Below are 24,098 nucleotides of genomic sequence, written 5' to 3'. Positions count from 1 at the left end.
TGATAAAGCTATTTTTAGATTCTATATTCAAGGTGATTATGAATATAGGGGAAATACCTATTGACTTCATTATGTCCTCTAGTTCAAACATACCCAAGCATTTACATAATTGAATGCATCATATAATATTATAAATTACATTGTTATTTCTACTTTATATTATGTACAGACATCATATGATTTGTTATATATGTAGATAGAATGTATTACCTATCAATTTCCTTTCAGGATAATTAAGGATACATTGTAAACATTTGTTAGGAAAAGGAAGCACAGAATGAGTGGAATAGAGAATTGAAGGCCTGGCTCAATGGATACATATCCAAGATGACTCAAGTTTCTGTAGGCAGCTCACTTAGTAAATACCTCCAGTAGAAGAAGATAAGCGGTAACCTAAAGAGCAAATGGAACAGCGTGAAGTAGCATAGCAAGTTTCAAGTGATTAATTTCTGTAGTGGGTGAACTAATTTAAAACAAGATGAGTGCATGGGTAGGGAGAAGGAAAAGGTCAGGACCAGGAAGAAGTGCTGTAGATTTCTAAAAATAATTCCTCTTTAAAACTCCTTCATTGACTTATAAGGAAGACACTAATTTTGATGTGCAAATAGGTTAAATGCTGAGAAAAGGTGTGTGGGACATCAATTCAACCAGCTCAACAACTGCATCTTACTTGGGGTAACAGATTCTATAATATGTGGTTAGAGACTCTGCTTTCTATCACAATCATAATAAGATAATTTTCTTTATTTTACATGTAAAAGCAAAAACTGACCTTTGAGTCTGTGGAACTTCTGATCACAGAGTTACTTTGTTCTAAGTAGTCCTACTATCATTAAAATTATAATTTTAAAAAACTAATAATTTAAATGAAATTCTACTTAAGAGAACTTGTTCAGGTTAGTTTTCTAAATACCAAAACTACTCATGGTAAATATTTTTATAGTTCTTACTATGTGTCAAGGAGATAGACTACTGAGGGGCAAAATTATCTCATGATAATTTTCATGAGATTGGAGAAGATGAGGGTAAAGATAATCAAATGACTATGTCTAGGCTGACAAGTGCCCTGAGGATTAAGTGCTTGTTCCAGTGAGACACTGTAATAAGAGATTTGACAAAAGGAAACATTTCCAAGAATATTAAGAAGGAGAACTGATGGTTCCATGACATTTACTAGGAGGAAAGAAGAAGTACAAATCTGTAGAAAATAACAACTTTTGTCAATGTTGTTCTTGTGGTGGGATCTGGATGTTTTTTGAGAAACTGAGAGAGGCCAGGTAGCTAGTGGGCAGAGATTTGCAAGATGATAAAGTAGGCAGACCATGCAAAACCTAAAACAAAGGCCATGAAAGAGACGTGCTCAGAACACTTACCTGCAAACAGCAAATAGCTATAAACTCTACAAACCAAGAGCAAACATGACAATGCTCAGTGCAAAGGTGATAGCCAACCCTGAGACTCAGGAGGCTGAGGCAGAAGGATTACAAACTTGAGGTCAGCTTTAAGCAACTTAGTAGGAACCTGCCTCAAAATGATTGATAGATAGATAGATAGGTAGATAGATAGATAGATAGATAAAGGTGGGGATATGTCTTAGTGTTAAAGTGCCCTCGTTTCCATCTCAGTTACCCATCTCAAACAAAACAAAACAAAACAAAAACCTAAACTGATCAAACTAAAACACCATATAAAAACAAGAAAAAACATCGTATAGTAATGATCCCATGCCATTTATTTCCATATATTTCCATCACAGCAGTGGTTATCATTTTAAATCTCATTTTCTAGGAATTCATGTGATATAGTTGGTTTGTCCAAAATAAGCATAGATATGAAAATATCAGTCAATAATTTTATGATTTGGCAGGCAATATCACATCCTAGATGAATAAGAAAGAAATATAATCCCTGGTTTTCATTAAGTCTATGGAGTTAAAGCGATTCAAGATCCAAAGCTTTTTGTTTTTAATTCTACAATTCACCTTAAGCACGTTTATAGCTCAGAAATGAGCATACTTGCAGGGAATCCACGAACCAACTCAATAAAACAATGAAATATGAGAGCATGGTTTAAAACAGCTATGTGGAGAAAGTCAATACTCCTCTCACTTCTGTTTGAAGAAACTGATGATTAAATGTTGCTTAAAACATGAATCAATTAAATTCCTCTAGGAAGTTATGGGAACACAGATGGTTAATCCAATTCATTTTCATTAATGTAATACGGTATACACTTTTGAGGATGCTATATCATGTGACACACACTATATCCTCCTTTCAGATTAAAGTTTATGGTATGTCAACTACTAATCTAAGTAAAGATTACTAAGACTTTAAAGCATGCCTGTGAAATCCAATCCTGAGAAGTGTAAATTTAGACTTCTAATTCTCTCCACCCTACCTGCTTCCCCCCACCACCCGCTTCATTCTTATTGGATTAGAATTGTTTAATTACAAAGGGGTGTGGAATTTCCCCCCCTTTCTATCTTTATTTATTTATTTTTCTCTGTAACTGAACTTCTAAAAGGATTCACTTCTAAGGTTTGGTTTTAGAACCTTGTGATATTTTATTTGTTACCTGAGTATGAAATAAAAGTTAACCCATTTTCAGACAAACAATTCAACTGACACTTGGATATTTTTACAAACACATTTTTGACATGATGTTAATCATTCACCTCAGTTTAAGAAAAAAAAAAAAACAGGAATGTATTTGAACTACTTCCTATTCCCCACCCACAGTCTATCCTTTCCTACTTATCCCATAAACTCACAATGCCATATAAGGAGTTTACTTTAAGAATCAGAAGCTGCATATTTAACCAACTGTAAATATTATATACTGCTTATATAAAGACTTAACTATGAACTTGATGATAGTCAATAGCCCTAAATAAACTATAAAAATTTTTGTTTTTAAAAACTCACTAGGATGTACTGTATTTAGTAACTATGTGGTTTCACTAGGTTTTAATTCCTTAGTAAACAGGAATTGGGCCCTCAGGATTGTGGTTTTTGAAATTAGGGTGTGTTTAGACTTGGAAACTGCGCAAAATTCATTCACATCTAGAAGGGACAGCTCACTGCCAAACATATGCAATCAGGAGAGAAAAAAGATTACATTCTAAATAAGGTTTGTATAACAAATACTTCCATCTGTTTCACAGAGATCAAATAGAACTACTTTAAAACAGTCCAATGATATTTAAGCATCTGGCAAAAAGAAAGAGTGTATTTATGGGAAAGGATTCAGGTTAGCAGCATTTTTTTTTCCCCTTCAAGGATAAGTAGTGCAATGCTAAATAAGTTTGTGGCACATATATTTAATGAGAAAATTTGAATTTAAACATTAGCTTATTTTTTTCCTAGATAAAATTTACAAATCCCCTCAAACGCTATTATAAAACCATTAAGGCAAAATTAAGACTCTATTCAGATATTTTCCCACACTGTTTCAGAGCTGATATTAATAATTACAGTTTTACCAACACAATAGTTTGACAGATTTCCAAGAAGGACCCAAGCCAAGTCTAAGTACATGCACATCACTTTCTGTTTCTGAAGACACCTTCACAAAAACAAGACTCAAGCCACAAATGAAATGTGACTTAACATGCCAGATAAGACTGAACCTTCCCAAAACTCAACCCTCCATACCATCTGTACTAGTTACTGCCTCTTATTTCCCAATTTAGTTTCTGGAACCCACTCTGAGATAATGGAATGGGTGGGCTCAGAATTTATTCCTTACAGTGAACATGATAATAAGCTTTGCCTGTAGGAGGTTCCAGAGGGACTGCAGGAGGAAGAGGGATCTTTGTCCCACCCTGGTGTGCTGTGGTTTGGCTTTTCTCCTTCCTGATGTACTGTTGATTAAAAGTATTGATGTTTGAGGACATCTGAAGTAGCACACTCAAGAGGGCAGAGCCCTCTAGCAATTTTGCGATCCTTGCCTAGGACCAGTAATCACTCTCTAGGCAGACACCATGCACTATGCACCTACAGTAGCCATGGCTCACCTGTGCCCTGATGTTTGTTTCCTGGGCCCTGCAACATGGGAATAGAAACTCCAGGTTTTTTGTAGACTGTAGCATCTGTCCCCTATGTGCTGCTCTACTGTATGTAGCTTACCTGCCTCTGAGAGGTTTGTTTCCAGCTCACCCAGAAGCTGTTGGCCAGCTGTGGCCCAGGCAAACCACTGGGCTATGATCACACTTTTCCTCAGTCAGATCTGCATACCAGCTATCCTTCCTTGGGCATGCTCATTCAGCCCTAGGGTACCATCAGAGTTGCCTTTACATCTTGTGCTCTCCTACCACGGATAATTATTCACTATGATGAGTTTCCCTTTTTGCATTACTGCATTGCTTCTGTCCCCTGATTGAACCCACACTGCTAAGACTATATAGTACTCAGAAGCCTCCGGTTCCAATTTGTGTCTTGAGACTATTATAGATTCTTATATTTTCCAATCTCTTTGAGTGGGTGAACAGACATGACCACAACGGAATTCTTATTTCTCCTTCCTTCCCTCTCTCCACTCATCCTTCCTAAGGCCTAGACTGAATATCTTGGGATCCCTCTTCATTCCTCTTCCCCTCTGTCTGTCTGTCTGTATCTCTCTCTCTCTCTCTCTCTCTCTCTCTCTCTCTCTCTCTCTCTCCCCTACTAAATATCCAACCTATCATCAAATTTCTTTGGCTTTCTCTTCAGAATGTTTCCAGAATCTGATCACTTCTTATCAGCTCTGTTGTGTCCTCTGAGATTGAAGCCATCATCATCGTCTCTTAACTCGTAAAGGTTTCTCACGTGCAAATGGTCTTCCAATAATCTCTTCTCTTGTATCAGAGCATTCCTTCTAAAACATGAATTCTGGACTCAAAACCCTGCACTAATTTCTCATTTTCATCAAAGTAAAAACAAAATCTTATAAAGACCTGTGAGGTTTTAGAAGAGCTGAATTCCCCAACATCTCAAATTATCTCTATTTTCCCCTCCCTAGGACCACAGCAGCCATTTGAGCTTTCATGCTGTTCCTTGAATACACCAGGCTCTCCCGCACTTCATACAGAGCATCATGTACTACATTTCCATCTGACTTCTCTTCCTCATCTCTTGTAAGTCCTAGCTCCTGTAATTCCTATGAAAAAAATAATAATATTTAAAATTGTACCACCATCCCAGGCAATCTCCATTTCCCTCATGTTGATTTTTTTTCTATAGCATAAAACATTTTAAAAACTATAAATGTATCTATTCTAGAAAACTGTAAATTTAAGAACTTGAAAAAAATTATACTGATCTCTTATAATGCTGGATCACTTCCAAATATTACAATAAATCCCTAGACTAATAAGATGACATTTTTCATTATCAGTTCTGCTGATAAGAAATAAAAAGAGGGGGCTGGGGATGTGGCTCAGGCGGTAGCGCGCTCGCCTGGCATGCGTGCGACCCCGGTTCGATCCTCAGTACCACATACAAAGATGTTGTGTCTGCTGAGAACTGAAAAATAAATATTAAAAAAAAAATTCTCTCTCTCCCCCTCTCCTCTTTCTTTAAAAAAAAATTGACTAAATTCTAATATGCTTATTAAAAAAAACATAAATTAAAAAAAAAAAGAAATAAAAAGAGGGCTGGGATTGTGGCTCAGAGGTAGAGCGCACGCCTAGCACTGGCGGGACCTAGGTTTGATGCTCAACACCACATAAAAATAAAATGCATTGTGTTGTGTCCATCTACACCAAAAAATAGATATTAATAGATATTAAAAAAAAGAAATACAAAGAAAGAAATACATAAAGAAAACACATTCAATTATTTGTTAATAAGTAAAATAATAACAGTGTTAAACTGTGTAATAGATAGGTCCCATGGCATTATATAATAGATATGTTTCTGTAAGTCTGAATTTATTTAAATTGAACAATAGTAGCATCTTACAAACTACATAATAATAGTGTTTTATCTGGATTAATAATTTAATTGAAGGAAGGATTCAGCCAAAGATACACTTCAGTTGAAGACTACCATTTAATTAGACAAGTACTATGGCTCTAAGCAGTTTCATTTTCAATTTTAACAATTTCCCCAATTTATTTGATTATTTAACATATTTTTTCCACTACAGATTACAAAACTAATAGTGATGCATTAAATCCAGTTTAAAAAATATAATACTAGGGAACCCATGCTTTCAAACATGATCAAATTCTTTTTTCAGTGAACCTACATATCAGAAAGAATACTAAACTCACTTAAGTGTTTTATTCCGAATAACTAAATATAGTTACATAAACAGAATACTTTGTTGCCCTAGGAACAGGATAAAATCATTCAATGCAACAAAAGACAGGAAAAATGTGGCCAAGTCTCAAAGGAAGATACAATCAGCAGGTACCACAACCCCAAGATGACAAATATGTTCAATCAGACAAATGATTTAAAGCAATTATTTCAACTATGGACCATAATGGAAAGGAAAATAAATTAAAATGTATTTTTATGTTTAATTTTTAATTTTAAAAAAGTGAAGTTTTAAGGAGAGAATTCTGGGAAAACTAAAAATTTGTTTCCCCATATAGACAATAAAATCAGTAGCAGAATCAGTTTGATATAACTATTTGGGGACTCTCTCTAATTAAGGCTTATAACTTCCAGGAAAGGCCTGCACTTTGAATTGCAGTTAATTTGAGTCAATTTCAGCTCTCAGCATATAAGCAGATCCCCAACCCCCACAACCCCATCCTGTGAAAGGCAACTGTGTACTTATTCCTCAAGCAATCTGCACATAGCTTACAGGAACCAAAGTATGCATAAAAGGACTCTACCCACCAAATATCAGGGATCTGTGCTCTGATTACTCATTATTGCTTATAATTACACAGTTGCAAAGAAGCAGGAAGCTACTGTTGTTTCGCCTGTCCTTGACTGTTGCAAGTTTACTGCCTGGTGGAAGTGACTGTCAAGGGCCAGAGCTCTTTTTTATATCATTCTGTTTTCTCCTTTCTTCGTTTTGGCATTGAGACTAGGACATTTAAAAGTAACTGCATATACAGGAAAAATTAGTGATTATGCATTCCCAGTGGAGAGGTACACAGAGTTAAAAAAAAAAAAAAATGAATGTAAGCATTCATACCACAGGCTGATTCTTGGTCTATGTAGACCACCTATATCAACCATAAGAACCAAAATAGAAAACAAAATCACCAAAAAACACTAGTAAAAGAGGAGGACCTAATTTCCAGAATCAGATTCAAATATCCAGTTTTAGATTCAAATGTCAAGTTTTCAACAATAAATCACAGGGCATACAAAGAAACAGAAATGTATGGGCCATTGAAAGGGCAAAGATAAGTCAATAGAAAGACACAATGGCAGATCTACTAGTCAAAAATTTTAAAACAACCACCCGGAACATGCTCAAGGAACTAAAGAAACATGAAGAAAATTAAGAAAATGATGTATCTATACAGAGACATAAAAGATATGTATAGACATATCTATACAGTATCTATAAAGAGATATAAAACCTAAAAAGGAAATAAAAAGAAATTCTGGAGCTAAAAGTACAATATAAATGAAAAATTCAGTAGAAAGATTCAAAGGCATACCTGAGTGGGCAAAAAGAAGAATTCATGAACTTGAAAATAAGACAAGGGAAAGGATCATGTCTGAGGACTAGAAAGTGAAAACAAACAAACAAAAAAAAACATGAAAAGAGGTTAAGGAACCTGTGGGACACAAGAAACCAAACCAAACATGGTTTGTTTTGGAGACAGAAGAAAAAAGAGGCATTGAGCATAGTTGAAAAACAATGCCTAAAAATACTTCAGCTTTGATGAAAGATATGAATATAAACATTGACACCAGTATGAGTCCATAGATAACCACACCAAGACACATTATAATCAAAGTTTTAAAAGACAGACAGAATCTTGACGGCAGCAAGAGAGAAGAAGCAACTTGTCATCAACAAGGGATCCTCAATAAGATTATCAGATGACTTCTCACCAGAAACTAGGGGAGTAAGAAAGCAGTTAAAGTACTAAAAAAATAAGTAAATGGTCAATCAAGAATCCAGCAAAAGTGCCCTGAGAAGTGAGAGAGAGATCATAGCATATCAAAGCTGCAGTGCTTCATTACCAGAAGATCTGCCCTGTAAGAAATGTTCAAAGGAATCCTGAAAGATGAAATGAAGACACTAGACAGTAAATTGTAACTGTATGAAGAAGTGAAGGACACAGTGAAGATTTGAGCACCTCAACCACTTTAACTCCCAGAATCAGCCACTCTCAATTGAAGACAAAGCAAATTCTCTTTGTGACCATGAAACACTAAGGTCCCCAAAGAATCATCTGAAGCAAGAAAGCTCAGCCTTAGGACCCTTTCTGGGAATGGCAGGGGAAATATTGTTATCCCTATACTTATTTTTGCAAGTCATAGAAAGAATAACAAAAACAAATATCTCACCCCATATTGAAAATATTATTCTACATTGATGTTGCATAATGGTAATATAATCTTGTTTTTATTTTCATATTTATATTCACATATAGCAAAGGGGAGAATAAAAAAGTTAGCAAGCCTTTGTTATATAAAATTATTCTAAACTTTAATAGTTCAAAACTATATTAAATTTCATAATTCTTCTGTTCTACACTGATTTGTCTAATAGTTATACTCAGATATCACAGTCAGGATGGACCCATGTGTTGAGTCTATTAACGTGTTTGATGGTTAGACAAATGTTCTTAAAGGAGTTTCTCTAGAATATATGACTATGGATAGACTTTCTGGGTTGCTTGTTCCATACACCCTTAATTATATTAGACCACACCAAACTGCTTTTCATTGAGGTCGCATCAATTTATACTGATACAGTATAAAGTTACTGTTTTTAAAACAATGTTCACATGTTCATCAATACTCTTAAACTTTTTTGATTAGAGATAGATACATTTCTAATTTTTTTCTACTGAGAAAAGACACTTTTTCATATGTTTACTAGACAAACGAGTATACTTTCTTTCGAATCATCTCTGTAACTTTGACCCATTTTTCTTTGAGGTTGTCTTTTGATACATAAAAGAAGTTTAATAAATTCTGCATCCCAATTTTTTGAGGGTCCATTACAAATGTCTTGATCCAGCTTCTGGATTATCTTCTAAGTTAGTATTTTGGCTTGAATATCAATTATTCAATTTGTAATAAAAACTTATCAATGTTTCACCCATAAATCAAAGGCATTTCTGTATATCAGTGACAAACCCACAGAAAGGGAAATGAGGAAAACCACCCCATTTTCAATAGCCTCAAAAAAAAAAAAACAACTTGGGAATCAACTTAATGAAAGAGGTGAAAGATCTATATAATGAAAATTACAAAACCCTAAAGAAAGAAACCAAAGAAGATCTTAGAAGGTGGAAAGATCTATCTTGCTCTTGGATAGGCAAAATTAATATTATGAAATTAACCATACTTCCAAAAGCACTATACAGATTTAATGCAATTCCGATCAAAATTATAATGACATTCCTCATAAAAAAAAAAAGAAAAAGCAATCATGAAATTCATCTGGAAAAATAAGAGACACAAAATACCTAAAGCAATCCTTAGCAGGAAGAGTGAAGCAGTTGGCATCACTATACCAGACCTTAAACTATACTACAGAGCAATAGTAACAAAAACAGCATGGTATTAGCACCAAAACAGACTGGTAGACCAATGGTATAGAATAGAGGACACAGAGACTAACCCACAAAATTACAATTATCTTATATTAGACAAAGGTGCCAAAAACATGCATTGGAGAAAAGATAGCCTCTTCAACAAATGGTGCTTGGAAAACTGGAAGTAGATATGTAACAAAATGAGATTAAACCCCTATCTCTCACCATACACAAATCTCAACTCAAAATGAATTAAGGACTTAGGAATAAAACCAGAGACCCTGTGTCTAATAGAAGAAAGAGTAGGCCCTAATCTTCATCATGTGGGATTAGGCCCTAACTTCCTTAATAAGACTCCTGTGGTGATAGAATTAAAATCAAAAATCAATAAATGGGATGGACTCAAACTAAAAAGTTTCTTCTCAGCAAAAGAAACAATCTGTGAGGTGAATAGAGAGCCTGCATCTTGGGAGCAAATCTTTACCCCTTACATATCAGATAGAGCACTAATCTCTAGGATATATAAAGAGCTCAAAGCTAAACACCAAAACCCCCCCAAATAACCCAATTAATAAATGGGCCAAGTACCTGAAGAGACACTTCTCAGAAGAAGATGTACAATCAATCAATAAATATATGAAAAAATGTTCATCATCACTAGCAATTAGAGAAATGCAAATCAAAACCACTCTAAGATATCATTTCACTCTAGTCGGGATGGCAGCTATTATGCATACTACAATAAGTATTGGCGAGGATGTGGGGGAAAAGGAATACTAATACACTGCTGGTGGGACTGCAAATTGGTACAGCCAATATAGAAAGCAGTATGGAGATTTCTTGGAATTTGGGAATGGAACCACCATTTGATTCAGCTATCCCTCTCCTTGGTCTATACCTAAAGGACTTAAAAACAGCATACTACAGGGACACAGCCTCATAAATGTTTATAGCAACACAATTCATAATAGCTAAACTGTGGAGCCAATTTCGATGCCCTTCAGTGGATGAATGGATTAAAAAATGTGGCATATATACATAATAGAATGTTACTCAGCAATAAAAGAGAATAAAATCATGGTATTTGCAGGTAAAGGATGGAGTTAGAGAAGATAATGCTAAGTGAAGTTAGCCAATTACCCCCCAAAAATGCCAAATGTTCTATTTGATTTAAGGAGGCTGATTCATAGTGGGATAGGGAGCAGGAGCATGGGAGGAATAGATGAACTCTAGATATGGCAGAGAGGTTGGAGGGGTAGGGAGGGGGCATGGTTATTAATGATGGTGGAATGTGATGATCATTATTACCCAAAGTACATGTATGAAGACACAAATTGGTGTCAAAATACTGTGTATACAACCAGGGATATGAAAAACTGTGTTCTGTATGTGTAATAAGAATTGTAATGCATTCCACTGTCATATATAAATAAAAAATAAATTTAAAGAACTTATCAATGTTTAAAGAATATAACAAATTTTAAAAAATAGAACTGTCAAAAACATAGCCAAGTAAAGATTCTAGATTAAAAATGATATATTAGAAATAAACATTTTTCACTGAAAGAGTTGCACGGAAAAATAGAGATGACAAGAGAGGGTCAGTAAAAGTATGATGAACAGAAAGAACAGAACCTGAAAAATAAAATGATGAGGGATCAGAAGTTAAGCATAGTGTTTAACACAGTTTAACATAGGGCCAGAAAAAGAGGATTGAAAGAATTGGCTAGAAAATAATATTTGAAGGTTGAAACATTAAAAATTGAAAAAGTTTCAAATGTGGAAATATAATTATACAACATCAGGAAGTCTATAAAATCCAATAGAGAAAAAAACACACTCATATTACAATAAGACTGATGAAAAACAGATAAAAAGAAAATCATAAAATCAGGCAGAGTAACAATACCAAGTAACAATGATGGAAGACTTATCATCACAAACAAGGAGGCCAAGGAGACATGGAATATCTTTACGGAAATGAAATGTTGTCAGCCCCAACCTCTATATCCAAGAAACATATTCTTCATAAATGAAGATGAAATAAGCTATGAGAAAGAGAGAGAAGAGAGAAGAGAGAGAGAGAGAGAGAGAGAGAGAGAGAGAGAGAGAGAGAAACTCTCCATTGAAAAGACTTATCCAAACAATATTTCCCTTCAGACTGAAGGAAAATCTAATCTAAAGAACAAAGAAAGAACTTTAGAAATGGGGAAAATCCAGACAAATATAAAATAGTATATTTAAGTTGCTTAAATATGTTTGACTATTTAAAACAAAAATTACACTGACGTTTTATGAAATATAAGTGCTTATAGATGTTACTCATGTAACAGTGAAAATGAAATACAGCAGTAGAGGCTGTGTTTACCATGTATGAGTCCCTGGGTTGGATTCCCAGCACCATCAAATAAAACAAAAAAAGGTTGGAGGTATAACTCATTGGTAGAGATTCAGTTTAGCATGAGTTCAGGTTACAGCAAGATGGCTGGCTATGAAAGAGAAAATGCACCACTACCAGCTACCAAATATTGAACTTCAGAAATGTGTTAATATTGAACCTCAGAAGCTATCAAACTGTGAGATATAAAAACATCTATTATTTATAAATCACCTAGTTTGTGGTATTCTGTTATAGCAGCCCAAACAAACTAAGAGTACTTGTTCTACTTTCATGTTGTAGAATTATAAGAAGGTAGACAGTGGTGACAGCAAATTGGCAAAAATAAGAGGTACCTATCTTCACTAACCCCACAGAACACCTTAATATAAACCCTCAAAATTGGGAATAAGTCTGAGTCACCAATGTGGTTCACGGAATGGGTAACAATAAATTATATTTAAAAAGATAAGAAAAATTGTCTGGCTTTGGACCCTCTTATCTCTACCTCTCTCCCAGGTCAGCATAGTATCATACAGAGATGCTTCCCTTGGGACAAGTCTCTATAGAGGGAAAACAACCAGAGGTGAACATCAGCTTCCCCAGCATCACAAGATGCTTCCTAGGAATTCTACTCTGGTTTCATCACATGGGGAATGCAGGGGAAAATGACACAGCCAAACTAGCTGGGGCCAGGTATAAACAAAGCAAGGAGACAGAGACCCCAGCAACTAGCAGGCAGATCTTGGCAGTAACTCTGTGTACCTGATAGGGGTAGCACCGAAACAGAGGTATCATCTAACAATACAGTCCTGAAAACTTGTGCTGGTTGTTCCCAAAGCGGTAGAAGTCCACCTGGCTTGAACCCCTACATGGTTAACTTCCAGAAGCAGCCTTGATTTAACTCAAGGTCTCACTAAGAGCAGAAGACAATCACTGTAGTGAATTACAGCAAAGAGCAGTGGCTAGCTCTGTAGTACTTGGGAGTTTAAAAATGCATTCAGTCAAGCCTCAAAATGTGCACCAAGGACTAACTGAGGTATGGATGCAAACCTCAATTATTTATTTCTATTGAACACAGCAGCTGGTCCCACTTATCCTGATCAACCATTCCACCTAAAACCAGGGCCCTCATATAACCCTTTCCAATTGCTAAACAAAACTAGTGGTGTCATCTGGCCAGAGAACATACCCTGTGGCCTGGCCCTATCTGAAGTGATTGCAATGTACATCCAACAGCCCACTTTGATTGGAGAGTCTAAACAGCTGCCTGAGCTGATCTGAGAGCAAAGGCAGCAACATAGCCATCTAGAAGGCTGAAAGTAAGCTCTGCCTGCCCAGGATCATTACCAGCTAGCCCATCTAGAATCACAAGCTAGACTAAACAGTGAAGGTTTACCCCTGCCAAAAAAACATTGTAAAAGCTGAAAAACATGGCTGTCTTCTCAAATGCACAAACACCAATGCAAGAACACATATTACAAGGACTCAGGAAAATGTGACACCTTCAAAAAACAAAAAACAAAAAACAAAAAAAAAAAAAGAAAGAAAAGAAAAACAAACTAACAAAGTTCTAACAATGCATCCTAAAGAAAGGGAAATCTATGAAATGATAGGAAAAATTTTCAGAATAATTTTCTTAAAATTCAATTAACTATATAAGAATATACAGATAAAAATTTAAATAAGATTTAGAAAACACACAAACAAGACAGTTTGAAAAAGAAAGAGAAAATTTACAAAGCAAACCTAAGAGGTGAATAATACAATGATAAACTCTAAAATGCAACAGGGAGCTACACAGCCGGCACAACTGAACTGAAGAATCAATCAGTGAATTTGAAGACATTTTCAACCATCAAATCATAGGAGCAAAAGAAGAAAGAAGAAATCCTGCAGGAGTTAAGGGACTCAATCAAGAGACCTAACCAATGAAAAATAGGAATTCAAAAACAAGAGAAAGCATACTTAAAGAAATAATTGAGGGGTGGGGTTAAGATGGCAGAGTAGAGCTAGGCTTTATTTTACAGTTTCTCTGTAGCTGAAGAACAGCTACTCAAGGAACAGCAGAGATTGCAGGAAATATTGTGAAGTAGGCCTGGCTGTCACCTAATCAGGGTGGCCCAGGTAAAATGTCATTGAAAAAGGCACAGAGAAGACTGCATGGAGTGAGATTCAGATCATAGATGAGAATACAGCTGTTTTCTCCATGAGTCCAGTGAGTCTGTGACCACCTGAAAAGAGTAAGGAAACCAAACAATACATGATTGCACATGGTGACTGAGCCTCAGAAGGCCACAGTCATGTGAATGTGGTAGAGTAGATAGGACCTGCTATACCCTCTCCATCCTATAAAAGTAGGCTTCTCAGGAGGCACCCAACATCCAGATAGGTAGTGGAGATAGGCACTAGTCAGTCCCTAGGGGTCAATATAATCTGTCCAGAGTATACTCCACCCAAGAACATTTCCATCAGACTTGGCATCAGTTGTAGGAACATCCTGTTTAGAACTCCACCTTTACCCTAGGAGTAATATAATCTGTCCAAAGTAAACTCCAATTGATGGTACATGCCATTCCAAGCTACTGTGTAGTGGTGAGCAAGGAATCTTAAGAGTCATTTCAACAAATTTTGGTCCCAGGCCACTCCAGCTGGCAGCCTGGTGAGCAACATAAAAGGAAGGAGGGTTTAATAACCCTCTCTGAGGGGTGCATAGCCCAAGAGGAAAGTTGTTATAGTTTGAATACAAGGTGTCTCCCAAGCTAAAACTATTAATAACAATTGTAGTTAATACAAATTTTCAACAGATACATATTATGAAGTGATATAAATTCTAACATCAAAAACATAAAATGTAGAAAGAGGAATATTTATTAGCCAAAATATGGACAGAACTTTATAGAAAGAGAAAAAAATCCAACTAAAACAATGGGCAAGGGATCTCCTTCCCAAAAAAGGAGACACAAAAGGCCATCAAATTTATCCAAAACACCACTCATCATTAGAGAAATGCAAACTTAAACCACAATGTGGATCACTTCACAGCTGTCAGAATAGCTATGATTTTAAAAACCAAAATAAAAAATCTGTCAGTGAGGACATAGAAAAAAGGGAACTCCTGTACACTGTTGGTGGGTATATAAATTAGTACAACCAATATGGAAAACTTGTATGGATGTTCCTTGATAAAACTAAAAATAGAGCTGATGGTGTCAGTGGTGGAGTGTTTGCCTAGCAGGTACTCAGGCTTTAGCTTCAATCCCCAACACCACAAAACACAAACATCAACAAAAAAGCTAAAATGTCCTGCCACTTGGTGAAGTAAATTGTGAGTACATACTAGCTGTGTGACCTTGTGAAGTCATTTAACCTGTGTCTTTTTCCTAATGTGTAAAATATGGATAATTAGAGTACCTGCCTATAGATCATTAGGGAGATGCAAATCAAAGCCACAATGAGATAATGCTTAGGATGATGAAAATGTGAAAATAAAGGCAACTCTTGTACATTATTGGTGGGAATATAAACTGGTACAGTCATTAGGAAAACAACATGGAGGTTCTTGAACAAACAAAAACAGAACTTATATTTTGTCCAGCAATTTCACTTCTTCGATGTATCTAAAGGAAATGAACTAGTATGTAGAATAAATAGCTACACTCCTGTATTCACTGCAGCATTATTCACATTAGCCAGAATATGAGAATAAGCTAAGTGACACTGATAAGTGGATAAGGAAATTATTGTACATATATGTAACGAAACATTATTAAGCCATTAAAGAAATCTTGCCATTTGCAAAAACACAGAAGAACCTGGAGAATATTATGCTAAGTGAAATAAGCCAGTTATGAAAGACAATCCCTAAAACTGGAACTCATAGAAGCAGCAGTATAACAATAGGGGTGTTATACTATAATAGCATAGGGATAGAGAAGTCTGCAAAGAAGGGCAATATTGGCTAAAGGGTATAAACTTTCAGTTATAAAGTGACTAAGTTCTGGGGACCTATTGTACAGTAAAAGATGTGCTAATATGATTCTGGTAACCATTATATAATGCATATGTATATATTAAATCACCATTCTCTACATGAACTTTGTCAATTAAATATTTTTAAATTTTAACACTGTGTGTATAAAGGGCACAGAATTATTGTTAACCTAAATTAGCTCCTGTATAAGCATTGACTATTATTTCAGAAGAGGAAATGAGTGATCTCATAAGTAACATGTTTTGAATCACAATTTTAAAACCATAAGATCACACATTTTCATAATATGCCCCTAGAAAATACTGTAACAAACTGCCACTTACAAAAACTCACTGCTCCCAGATCAAATTTCCTTAAAGGACATTTAACACAACCAGCCCACATGTGCAGACATGTATTATATATGCTTCATATACTCACACATAAAATTCCTTCTATTACTCACATTCTCATAGAGAGCTTGAAGAGTCTCCAGGTCAACCACTGAGTTGTCCAAGTTCACAACAGCTGTGGGGGAAAAAAAAGACAAAGGAACAGAATATAAATTGCCATAAGCCTGCTGTGAAAAGATATTTGGCCAGCTCAGACAATAAAGTTCATTGAAGCGGTCAGAGGGCTTATTTCAATACTTCCACTTATCCCACTCCAGAGACCATGTTTCAAGAATTTCAATGGTCCAGATGTCAAATGTTAAGGCTTTCACTTGTTCCTCACATACTAAAATGAATATGGCCCAGTCGAAGGTCAGAGAGAAGCTGTCTTTCATTGTCCATCTGAATAAATTTGAAAAATCTCTGCTTAGTACCAGAAATGGATAAATCATTCCTAAAACTGCTATGTCCTAGTTTTGTACCAATAAATATTTATACTTGCCAATTTACCTAAAACCTTGCACAATGGGTAAATCTAATCACTAAACGGACAGACATGGTATAGAAAAGATAGATGTATTTCCTGTTATAATTCCTTGAATTGTTATAATCAAAGGACAATGAGGGCTGAGGTTGTGGCTCAGTGGTAGAGTGCTGGCCTAGCATATGTGAAGCACTGAGTCCGATTCTCAGCACCACATATAAATAAATACAATAAAGATCTATTGACAACTAAAAACTATTTTTTTTAAAAGGACAATGATATTGGTATTGAAATTAGTGCAGATTCATCATTAAAAATCTTTTCTTAAAATACAGCAATCCATGATTCCATCAAAACCGAAGAAAGATCAGTGAAGGAGGGGAATTGTGGGGGAGGGAGGAGGGACAGAATAAGGGAACATCAGTAGAGTGAATCTGACCTAACATATGTGAATATACCTCCATGAATAATAATAATAAAAAAACTATAAATAAGCAGCAAATAGATCAAGTAGAGTACAATGAAGGAAATGGGGAGGGAGGAGGAAGAGGAAAGAGGAAATGCTGGGGACTCATGTAGAGAAAATTTTATTCCATTCTTTTATAATAATGCCAAAATGAATCCTAATGTTATGTTTAACTAAAAAGGACTAATAAAAATAAATAAAAAATTTAAAAAGCATCAAAAAATAAATAAAAACTTCCCATGATTATACAAGGAAGAAGCAGAATAGACAATCAGGAAACCAAGAATATATTCTTTAAATGCATTTCTTGGCCTGGAAGTATTGTGGTGTATTTGGGGGGTACATGTGGCCTATTACTTGGTTTAAGCATAGATTAACCAAAATCATTCTGCATTTCCCACATACACATTAGCTAGAAAGACGTTACATTTGCCCAGATGGATTTCTGCCAAGTAGCCAGGGAACCTCTTGAAGGATTAAAGATTTCCAAGAGAAAAATTATAATGTGGATAATCACAAATTGGATATATTTATTTTGATAACTGAGGCATTTTACCATGTTTCTTCTCTCAAAGCTTAAAGTACACACGAGACATTTCCCAGTTGACTCTGGCAAAATTCCAAGAAAGAATTAAGAAATAAAAGTGGGAAATGGAAGAACAGAATGGATGAGAAATCTAACCAAGGTAATTTAGCATTTCTGGGAACAGAGCCCAGATTCACCAACAATTATACCAAGTAGAATATGATACTTCCACCCTAATAATAAGCCACTATCTCAATATAAAAAGTAGGCCTCCAATATAAATATAAGAATTTACAATTCTCATACGAATCTTCTTATTCCTTAGACCTTGTCAGGCATAGCACAAACTGTTTAATGTTTCAATGTAGCAAATATCTAGTCCAACTAAATGTGACTATACTTGAAAAATTAAAGAGATTAACTAGTAATTTTTGTTGGGGAAATATATAACAAAATGCAAAACAAAACAAAACAAAGCTAATAAAGACAGCAAACTCATGTATGGAATTATCTTCTCTAGATTTATGCAGGGTCTACAGCTAAAAAAAATGCTAAGTGAAACAAAATTTCTGGCTTGAGAATTCATTATCTATGTAATAGTCCAGTAATTTTCTGTATTCCTTTAGTGACATAGTGAGAGATTGGTTGGAAAATAATGAAGGAAATGTCAATGGTCAATTTAGTTTAAGATTTCATCCTTAGAACATGGAAAAACTACACAACAAAATCATTCATATTTAAACAAAACTCATAAAAGATATGTTTGTCATTGGACTATCCATCATTTTTAAAAACATACTATTATCACTACAAGTTTTCTGCACATTAAACTTGTAAAAATGCTGAGATTTCATATCTTTTTCTCTCATGAAATGTTATGTACCTACAAAAAAAATTTTAAATGTCATATGTTCCTAAACGACTTTTCAAAAAATCCTAACCCATGAAACTTCATTTTTTATTTATGCACAGAAAATCTCACTGGAGATTTTTCCACACAATTACTATTTCTCCACACAATTTTCTCTTAGTTTGCTTCATATTTGAGAGATGTTAACTCAATTCCAGTAGGCATCAGCAGTGTTAAGGATACAATATAGTCATCCTTATATAGCTGAAAAGAAAGGAAAATTAGCTTCCCAGAGATGAATGGACACAGAAATGGGAGTTCTAGGAAGGAAACAGATAAAAATATGTAATTTGAGAAAGATTAAGGTTATTGAAGTGCCAGACTTCCCCAATTTAAAAAGCATCTGTGAACATTTCAGAATACAGGACATAGATTAAAATTAATGTTACTAGATTTTTAGTAATGTCTTCTACTGCTCCCCCCCCCTTAAACCTGTGATTAGGTAGGTGGTGCATTTTCAATTGAGAATTAAGAATACATTTATCATCTCAAAGTTCTTTGTAGGTCAGCTTTAAAATGAAGGAAATTAGATAATGCATTCACCAAAGTTTTCAGCAAATGTCAAGTGTTTCCTATACATCAAGGATTATACTAGTTTACTAGAAATGTTAACAGTTAATTGCAAAATAATAAGTTGAGATTAGAGCTATGGGGTGGGAATGTGCTTAATTTTCAAGTCCTGAAAGTCTGCAGACAGCTGAGGAAAACTCCAATCAGATTTCTAGTTACAATCACACTAATGGAAAAAATACATATATATATACATATATACACATACACACACACACACACACACACATACATACACATATATATGGTTGGAGGTGCAGGTTTTGCTCACCTCTCACATGAGAGGCCCTGGGTTAAATCCCCAGCAAACCTACCACCACCACACACAAAATAAACACACACACACACACACACACAAATATAAAAGGTGGTAAAAGATTCAAATAATTCTCATTTCCAGGTCCAAAATTTCAGCCTGGTTTAGGGAGTTAAACATCTGAGTATTGCAATTATATCAAGATACTAATGGCTCAAAAAGGAATACTATTTCTATGAGGTATAGTTCACTGATGTAAAAAGAATGTAGAACATAGAATTGAACTAAACTGTGTTTAAATTAAAATTTTTTTTTGCTGCTACATTACTTCAAATAAGTTATTTAATAATTTTTAGATTGTGTATTGGGGGGTGAATAACAGAAAACATTAGCAAAGTTTTGATCTTGGGTATTCATGGCAACCAAAGGCAATAACAATAATAAAAAGTCTGGTGTGTGGTTGGCTAATTTCTTTTTTCATGTGAAATGTTTTTCACCCAACTTCAACTCTTAGGAGATCCTCTGGACTCTAATAAGCCTTATTACCAAATTCAAAGTTGAACAATTTTCTGTTTATTTCTAGTTGTGTTTCAGTTCCCTCATGGATCAAAGAGAAAAAAAAATCCAACTGTTTCTAGTGAGGGATGCACTTTTACCTGAATGATAAAATATTAGAACCAAATGTACAACCTGACATATGGCTGTTGGGTGTTGTTCACTATACACTACCATGTAATTATCAAGCCTTTAAACTATTAAGTGAAGACTAGACTTTAGAACATAAATAAGCCTGGAATTCAGGATATTCAGTGATATTTAATTCAGATTATTTTATCCTCTAATATTCAACAAAGTGCTACTGTGATTATAGTTCAGATTAGACGCCACATCTATTTCACATCTATTTCCTTCTCATTAAAACATTTCAGGAACACCCATCATTGTCTCGGTGTTACGTCATTGCCACTTCTTCTCAGCCTACAAACAAGTCCATAATTTGCTTTTAATTATTTTTCAAATATATATGCATAAATGTATATTATATATTTATATACATTCAGATTTAACCAGGAAGCAGGAAGCATCTGTTCTGTTTTTATATAGAAGGGTGCAAGAAAACAGGAGGCATTAAAAGGTAACATTGGCCCTTTATGCACATTAAGAGTATTCATTTCTCAAATTCGCTAATTAAAATTAGTAGAGGAGTTAACCTCTTCTTTAAGCAGCTTATAAATTAACATGTGTTAATAATCACTCCAGACTAAGATGGATAGAAATTTTATTTTTAGCCTAAAATTTTATAAAATACTGATGACGTGATAAATGTTGAGAAATAGAACACTACTCTTTCAGGTTCTCATACAACAGGCTGTGTTTCTTTAATCAAGACACTAAGCTTCTCTGAGACTTTCTTAGGTGAGATATAACTTTTGTTTATAGCATATGTTTATCATATGGAGAAAATAGATAGTTATTGAGAGAAGCATAATTCAAAAAGCCTTAGCATCATTTGTATAATTAAGTTTAAAATGTGTATTATTTTTTAATACACTGGTTAGAAACTAGAGTCAGAACCGGAAATGTGCTAGATTAAAATTAGGTTCAGGATTAAACATTTGCTTTTAAAAATCAAAAGTGAAGTGCAAAAATAGCTCTTCCCTTCATGAACTCCACAGGCATGAGTTCAGTAAGACCCAAAGCCATTATTATTAAACAATAGTGGTATAAAAGGAAGAGTGAAAAAGTTCATTTTGGAACTTGAATAGTTAACCTAAAATATAAAATATGCCTCAAAATAAAATGTCCAATAGAAAAAAATCCCTTTTTTCTTAATGTTAAGATATTATAGGATATAAAATGAATTAAGGAAAGAGCAATTAAAAGCAACCAAGAACTATAGATCAAGGTAGGAAATAATATTGCACTAGACACATGACATTATAAACAAGCAGATGATAATCTGCTGTTCATTCCCTGCCATTTGGTCTTGCAATTACCATGTCCTCTTCCCTAGCTGCCTTCTTCAGCACCAGAAACATGGGACAGGTGTCTCATTCAAACCTACTAAGATGATATATCACCACCAGATCAGAAAGCAAAACAATATATCTGCCTGAATGTCTGCATGACATTCCTGTCTCTGTGCTTACAAACAACTGCACAGAAAGAAAAGAATCATATTTTAAGAACTTGCCTTAAAAGAAATTGTTTTCAAACAAAACACAAATTATTAGCCAACTTTGCAAAACATACATATTTCAGTATCCAGCTGAAGTAGCTAGCTTTAATTTTCAACATGATGTGATACACATTCTAGTTGAATGCAACATTTTAAACCATTGAACCTGCTAGTGTCTGACTTTCTCCAACTTTTATGGGTGTTTTTTGTTTGTTTGTTTTTACTCAGGGATCTACTGGATGGGATAGGACTGGAACAGTTTCCAAGTTGCATAGATGGTCCCTTCCTTCCACCAGCCCTGAATGCTACCCCAGTCACTGCAGTCTCCTACCTTAATCCTTCCTATGTGATTTGCTAAAGTGGATAAAAATACCCTACTACCAACTAGAAAATCTCATAGTATTTATTGTCAGATTTATTACAGATTTATTATTTATTCATTTTTGCAAAATAAGCTACACTAAACCTTAAGAATACATTTATCATCTCAAAGTTCTTTGTAGGTCAGCTTAGCTGCGGGTCTCTGCCTTAAGGTTTCCCATAAAAAAAAAAAAAAAAACTGCAGTCACATATGTGTTGGCCAGAGCCATATTCTCATCTGAAGACTCTGTAGGAGGACCTCTAAGCTCACTCTTTGGGGACTGAGTTCTGCAGGCTGAGAGCCTCAGCATCTTATCCCTCCCTACTGGTTGGAAAACCATGTGGCCCAGATGGTTTTCTCCACAGGACTGCTCAAGACAAGGCAGTTTTTAGAGTGAGAAAGAAAGGAAACACAAGACAGACCCTCATCTTTATGTAAACTAATCTTGGTGATTATAACCTGTCACCTCTGTTATATTACATTATATTATATTCATTTTAAGTCACAAAGTCCAATTAACACACAGGGAAGGAATTACCCACAGGCACAAATAACAAGAGGTGGGGATATTTGGGGACCAAGAGGTTAACCACCACACCATGTTGTTGACCTGTGGCTCTTTGTCCCTTAGACTTCAAGTTCCAACTTGTGATTCTCTCTTTCTCTCTAACCTGTAATGATTTTATTTAATATAAATGTCTTTACTTTCCTTCTAGGCCCTCAGAGGACACAAAAAAGCATCAGGACTCAGTGGATAGAAATGTACTAGTCAGGAAAGTGGGCTTCTCATATAGGCCTAGTCAATTAAATCATCCAAAATTACTAATTGCCATAGAGATGAAATGAGATACAATAGATGTGTAGATGCACATAAGATAATGTGGACAGACCCTTCTATTACAATTGCATGATTGTATATAGAAGAACCTGGTATAGAAGAGCCTTGGAAAAAGATTTTCCTTGGTTATGGAAAGCTTGAAATAGACTGAGGTAAGTAACTCCTGAAAATTAACTTTAACCTTAATATTACTGGACAAACTGAGCATTCCTGGACACCAATTAGATTATCCCTTCATAAACAAATAACTTCACTCTGGCAGTCATGGGAGTTCAAAAACACAGAGCACAAAGATAATAATGCCATGTCACACCGTCATCTGATGGACAGAACTAGAAGGCACTGAGATACTGGGGCCTGAAGTCAATTGGCTCCAGGACTTATTTTCTGCATAACATACAACTTCTGAATTTTCTCCTCTGCTAAACAGACTTAATAAGATCATGTACTCTACAGGGTTCTGGCAGGAGATTGAGTAATACAAATAAAGCCAGACGTGGTGACACATGTCTGTACTTCCAGAATTCAAGAAGCTGAGGTGGAAGGATCATTTGAGCCTGGGAGTGTGAAGCACATCTCAAAGAAAATGAAAACAAAAGCAACAACAACAACAAAAAAAGTAAAATGTCCAGAAACAGTGCCACACACAAAGCAAATTCTCAGGAGATGTTTACTATTATATTATTATTATGGTCCCTCTCATATTTCTATACAGAAAATGTTCTAATATTGTCCTAACATGAATCTTGATTAAGAGGTTTTAGACAAACCAGGTTGGAAATAATCTCTGCAAAAAGAACGACAATTTTTCTTGTACTGACAGTAACATGGGAGACTAAACAAGAACCCACAGCAAAACCATCAATACTGATTTTGGCTATGGCATGTGGGAAGAGAAGTGGCATTAGCAGAAGCTAAACACACAGATAATAATGTGTCATGTCATACATATGGACAGGACTAGAAGGCAGTGAGATATAGTAGGGTCTGAAGTCAACTGTCTCCCAAGACTTATTCTCTGCATAACCTAGAGCCTACATTTACAGTCCATGCCCTCTTCTCACTGAAAAATAAAGAATATGATGTTAAAGAATA

General features: G+C 35.1%; 1 protein-coding gene across 2 annotated transcripts in view; it reads right to left on the bottom strand.

Moving 5' to 3' along the window:
• Positions 1-24,098, bottom strand: part of Fmn2 (formin 2) — a 341,897-nt gene that overhangs the window by 144,423 nt on the left and 173,376 nt on the right. For both annotated transcript variants that reach the window (XM_026390773.2, XM_077803042.1), the window contains one exon: positions 16,488-16,549. In XM_026390773.2, the coding sequence (XP_026246558.2) occupies positions 16,488-16,549 (62 nt within the window). The remainder of the gene's footprint in view (positions 1-16,487; positions 16,550-24,098) is intronic.

The sequence above is a fragment of the Urocitellus parryii genome, chromosome 9 (genome assembly GCF_045843805.1).
Source record: "Urocitellus parryii isolate mUroPar1 chromosome 9, mUroPar1.hap1, whole genome shotgun sequence".
NCBI classification, from domain to species: domain Eukaryota; kingdom Metazoa; phylum Chordata; class Mammalia; order Rodentia; family Sciuridae; genus Urocitellus; species Urocitellus parryii.
This window is presented reverse-complemented; position numbering and strand designations above follow the sequence as displayed.